Source organism: Limulus polyphemus, unplaced genomic scaffold (assembly GCF_000517525.1).
Source record: "Limulus polyphemus unplaced genomic scaffold, Limulus_polyphemus-2.1.2 Scaffold1840, whole genome shotgun sequence".
Classification (NCBI taxonomy): domain Eukaryota; kingdom Metazoa; phylum Arthropoda; class Merostomata; order Xiphosura; family Limulidae; genus Limulus; species Limulus polyphemus.
Window position 1 is genome coordinate 107154 of NW_013667450.1, and position 5589 is coordinate 112742.

Genomic DNA, 5589 nt, shown 5'->3' on the forward strand with positions numbered 1-5589 from the left:
TTCAGTTTTAAGACAGAAACACACTGTTTATTTTGAAGACTTTTGAGAATATACATAATCGAAAAACAATGAAAATTCAAAAATCAATCTCATTTAGTAGCTCTTAAAAAAAAAAACGTACGGTGGTGTATTATACATCTTAAAATAATAACACAATACTTTGTGTTGTACGCCAGAACATGAAGAGTTAGGGTTAACAGTAAACATTTATCTTATACAGTTTAGTGTTCTAACAACATAATGAGATAATGTACTCAAGTAATTTTCATGATGTAATTTGGCTTATTTTGCAAAACGGCAAAAATAGTGTTCCTGACTGGGAAGAACCAGGATAATAGTTTTAAACAAACAAACAAAAACCATAAGTTTAAAAAAAAAGTAGCATTTAAAATAACACAGTAAAACCTAGGACGATTTCTTCGAATCTGTAAGTGTCAAGTTATCGTCACGTGCTGTAATAACCAATCATCCAACACAACTACATATTCTAACACATGAAATAATATTCAAAAACTATTTTAACACATTACCGCTGCTAATTAAGCCTAAAATAGCTTGTAATACTAACACTAATTACAAGTTTTACAAATACGATACTGCACTCTTAAGCCTTTTCCTTAATCTAAATATTTTAAAGGTAAACTTAATGTTGTGGGGGGGGGGGGACTCCGCTTATAAAATACGTCACAGTGGATACCATAAGTTAGCATTTCACGGGCTTGTTTTATTGTTAAATTGTTACCGTACTTTTTAGATCGACATTTTTATAAAAACAGTACAAATGAACATACATTTTAACGTTAAAGTAAAGCCTTTAACTGGTTGTTAACATTCCACACTTCTCATCGTTTTCTCTTATTCAATTTGGAAATAGTAAGTTGTAATAGTGGAGTAATGGCTATACCATCCAGATATTCACGTGGAGTAATTGTTTTCCTTTTGGTTTAGTACTGATAACGTATAAACTCAGAATTTCTAAAGAAAATATTAGACTTTGAAACAAAGCTTATAGAAGTCCTTAAAAACTGAATCTCCTATAATTTAGTCTCCTTTGTAAAGACATTAACCAAAATTAACATTTACACAAATGTCGATGGCACTTTAAGCTCTCCCTCTCTCAAGATCAATTAACACAATATTATGCACAAGATCAATTAACACAATATTATACACAAAATCAATTAACACAATATTATACACAAGATCAATTAACACAATATTATGCACAAGATCAATTAACACAATATTATACACAAAATCAATTAACACAATATTATGCACAAGATCAATTAACACAATATTTTGCACAAGATCAATTAACACAATATTATGCACAAGATCAATTAACACAATATTTTGCACAAAATCAATTAACACAATATTATGCACAAGATCAATTAACACAATATTATGCACAAGATCAATTAACACAATATTATGCACATATTATTCATTTCTTTATACTTTTTATTTTTTCACAATTATCAAATTTTGGCACGAATGTTTCCAAAGCGTATGACTTACTAACAGTATTTGAAACCATTATCAGCGACTGACAACTGTGATAACTGACTAGTTATATTGGGTCACGTCATACCAACCAGTTTCAAACTAGCACACACACAAAACACCTTTTCGTAATTTTTTTAGTTTACTGTAGTTATTTTTGTACGCAATAAGCCAACCTGTGGTCATATATATATATATATATATATATAAGTTGAGTGTTTATTTAGTTAAAAGTTAGAAAATATATAACTATCTACCTCATAAGAACAATACGCTACAACTTCACTTATACATTCAATGCATATCTACAAACGTTCATTATCCAATATGGGGTGTCACCTGAGCAGAATTTCTTGGGTTAGTAATGGTGTTTGTTGGTCTGAACTATTATTCCAACGATAGGATGGAGAAAAATTAGGGAACCACATTGGTAGAGAAGAATAAGAGTTCTGCTTCATACTTCTTGGACATCCCCAAACTAATGGGGATGCAGATACCCCTGCACATTGGTAAGGCAAAATCCCCATTTGGGCTGACGTTGGCATGGACGAATGTCTTTGTAGAGCTCCAACGTAAGACATTGAGGAGTATAAGAGTGGTTGATAAGAAAATGGGAATAGGTGTGATGGCTGATCCTGAGAACTTTCGCCCAGGGCAGAAGTGTTCGTTTGAACAGGTGATCCTTTAACTTTGAACCTGGTTAAGGTTGGATCAGTTAAGCACATAGAAGATATTTTGTTTAAATAAACGGGTTTCTCTTCAGATGACTGTGAAGAGCTCGAAGAATTGCTGCTCATAATACTCTCAATGGTGAAGGAACTTTTCTTGAGCTTATTAGCAGTAGAGCTAAACATTTTATTGGGGACCTTTATGCATTGAAGTTCAGTTTGAGGATAATTATGACCATTTTTAGCAAGTATGTTCGGAGTGTCATCAAATGACTCTTTATTTAAAATATCCATCTCCATTTTTTTATCTGGAGCCACGTCTGCATCCTTTCCACTGCTTTTTCTTTCTCCTTCTAGCTCTTCTAGGCCCCGGTCTTCTTTCCAATATGTTTCCAACGGTGGGGGTTCTTTTGTTTCACTATGTGATTGAGACCTCTTCAGTTTTCCTCTGTCAGTTAACGCCATGTTCTTTTTCACCGATCCAGTATTAGGTTTATAAGGTGCTTTGGTTCTTCTCTTTCTTCTTCGGAAGTTCCCGTTTTCAAACATTTCCTCAGAAGTGGAGTCAAGAGTCCAGTAATTTCCCTTTCCAGGTTTGCCTTTCTCTCTCGGGACTTTGACGAAACAGTCGTTAAGACTCAAATTATGTCTGATACTGTTCTGCCAGCCTTGTTTGTTGTCATGATAGAAGGGAAACCTGTCTATAATAAACTTGTATATCCCATTGAGTGTAATCTTCTGTTCTGGTGCATTCCGGATAGCCATCGCTATCAACGCAATATATGAGTAGGGCGGCTTCTGCGGTGGCGGATCGAGGCGACTCTCGGAACCAGCGCTCGGGACGGCCCGGTTTACATGGGTGTACGAAGAAACACCGAGAACACCGGAACTGTTGCCCGGAATTGTTCTACCGGATGAATAAAGTATCGAGGGTGAATACAGGAGAGATCTAGGATCTCCGAAAGTAGAATAATAATTATTTGTTGTCGACATAATACAGCGATACTTATTGAAAAACTTGGTCCTTATTGAAAGAACTGTTAAGTTTTATGCATTTCACATCACAAACTTTTATCACACCTATTTGTATATTACAAAAGGCCGACGCGAGGTGGTCCATATAAAGTCACTGCCGAACGAGAAGTGTTGGCTTAGATCACAACTGTCCCAGTGCTAATACTCGAACCGTTATCAGTTGATTTTATCACTGGTGCAACATGCAGTACCAACTAGGCGCTGCCAGACACAGAGTTTGTGGTGCGTGATCGCTACTGCGTGTCACGTTATCAGAATGTAGTGTAAAGACGCGAAGTTTATATATCTCAACTACGGTGTGAGAACGAACAAGTGCAACAGACCTAACAAATTTGCTTGTCTAAACGGTTGAAGCCGTTGACTGTGAAATTACTCGTTGCGTGTCATCAGAAAAGAGGGGGGGGGGGGAGCTCCTCAGGTATTTTCTGATTCAACAATAGCTTGGGTAAAATAAACTAAGACACCACTCAGTTTTCGCGCCGATTTCGCGTTTCCTTTCTCACACGCGATTTGTTACAAAAACATCCTACTGCTGCCTGCTGATTAGATTCTCCCGATCAGCTGCGGTTGGACAAACACTCGAGGAACGTAAGCAAACTGAGAAGAAGCGGCCTGGAGTCGCTCCACACAACTACTAGGCTCTCCTGTGACTCACAAATTTATCTTGCATAACTAACAAGGGCTTACGTCCTTGTAGCTTCCTAGATACTCCGACTGCCCCCCCCTCCAACCCCTGATCATTTTGTAATAGGTAAACAAAGAGGCCTAAACTTTGTTTGATGTAGGATGTGTTTGTTATTTTTTGTGGGCCAAATTTGACTTCTTGATGAGTGTATAAAACAACATAGAACAAACATATTGTCCGTGTGGCCCACATACACATCACTTTAACATGGCTGTCGCTATGACAACCAACGGCTGTGTCCAATCACTAAACGGTTAGTACTTTGGCCTATTTATAAACCTCTAGCAAGTTATTATCACAGCCCACCCAAGAGAGGTCTGAAGCTTATTTGTTTGTTTGTTTTTTTTACCTTCTTTTTTTTTTAGTACAGTTGCTGAAAGGGGAGAAGCTGACCACCCTCTTAGTACTAACACCGGACATTAGTCTGATATATCACTCCTGGTGCCTCTTTCTGCTTTATAAAACGTCAAAAAAATCTTAAAATAACAGTCTCATCCTCCAACCAGAGCTCGTTACCCCTCCATTTTTTTTAGTTCAATAGACAAAGAAATAGAAACTCATTAGAAATACGATGCACTATTAATAAATCTAATCAATTATCAATATATAACCTATTCCGGGAACCATGGAAATGCTGGAAAATAACCACTAAATATGGTGAAGTGTTTGTTACCCAAATAAATGTTATGGTCATACATCAACGATGTAACGACGTACAACAACCACTAAATATGGTGAAGTGTTTGTTACCCAAATAAATGTTATGGTGATACATCAAACGATGTAACGACGTACAACAACCACTAAATATGGTGTTGTGTTACCCAAATAAATGTTATGGCCATACATCAACGATGTAACGACGTACAACAATTATTTAAAATGTTTCAATAGCTCTGATCCATCTTTTCGTGGGACCTGAAAATTAATGTCGTTTTTGGATCTTATGGACTGCACTTTGCTTTCAATAAGGGTAGCGTTTATCCTCATGTGAGGAAAAACGGAGAGAAGATAAAATACCGTTGGCCATGCGTAACTATACAGTTAAATAAAAAAACACATTTTTTTGAAGTATCACTTGCTATGAAAGTCCAAGGTTCAACTATTATTGTTGATTTTAATTCTTGTTCCCGTTCGATGTGTTCGATTTAGAAGTATGTTCAAGTAGCTTCAGTGATTTCTTAGAATATATAAGGGTGCCTCTTTTTTGTTTTTGTTGTTGCTTTTTTATCAAAATAGTTCAAGTAATGGACTTTCTTTATGTTTGTTATTATAAAAGTTAAACAAGTCTAAACATATTAAACTAGTCCTCATACTGTACGATTGTGTTATAGTTAGTTTTGTTATTGAGAACAAAGTTTTTTTCCGAACAAAACCACAATTCGTTATTTGCTGTGTCCATCGCGGGGAATTGAACACCGGATTTTAGCGTTGTAAGTCCGTAAACTTACCGCTGTCCAACCTGAGGACTTAAGCACAAACCTACACAATGGGCTATCTGTGCTGTGCCCATTACGGATATTGAAACCTGGTTTTTAGCGTTATAAGCGTTAGTAAAAAACTTAACAAAAATGTTAATTGCACAATGTAATTAACACAGTAAAAGCAATAAGGGAAGTAACAATATTATTTAATAAATTATTCCGAAACATTTCGTCTAAATGTTTTGGTAAAAAAAAAAAAACACTTACT

The 5589-nt window shown here is 35.9% G+C and overlaps 1 protein-coding gene across 1 annotated transcript; it reads right to left on the reverse strand.

The window, feature by feature from the left end:
- Window positions 1-1378: 1378 nt before the first annotated feature.
- Window positions 1379-3960, reverse strand: LOC106465110 (forkhead box protein E4-like). The gene has a single exon (XM_013925306.2). It carries the CDS (start codon window positions 3168-3170, stop codon window positions 1845-1847), a length of 1326 nt encoding a protein of 441 aa, XP_013780760.1. The 5' UTR covers window positions 3171-3960; the 3' UTR covers window positions 1379-1844.
- Window positions 3961-5589: the final 1629 nt, after the last annotated feature.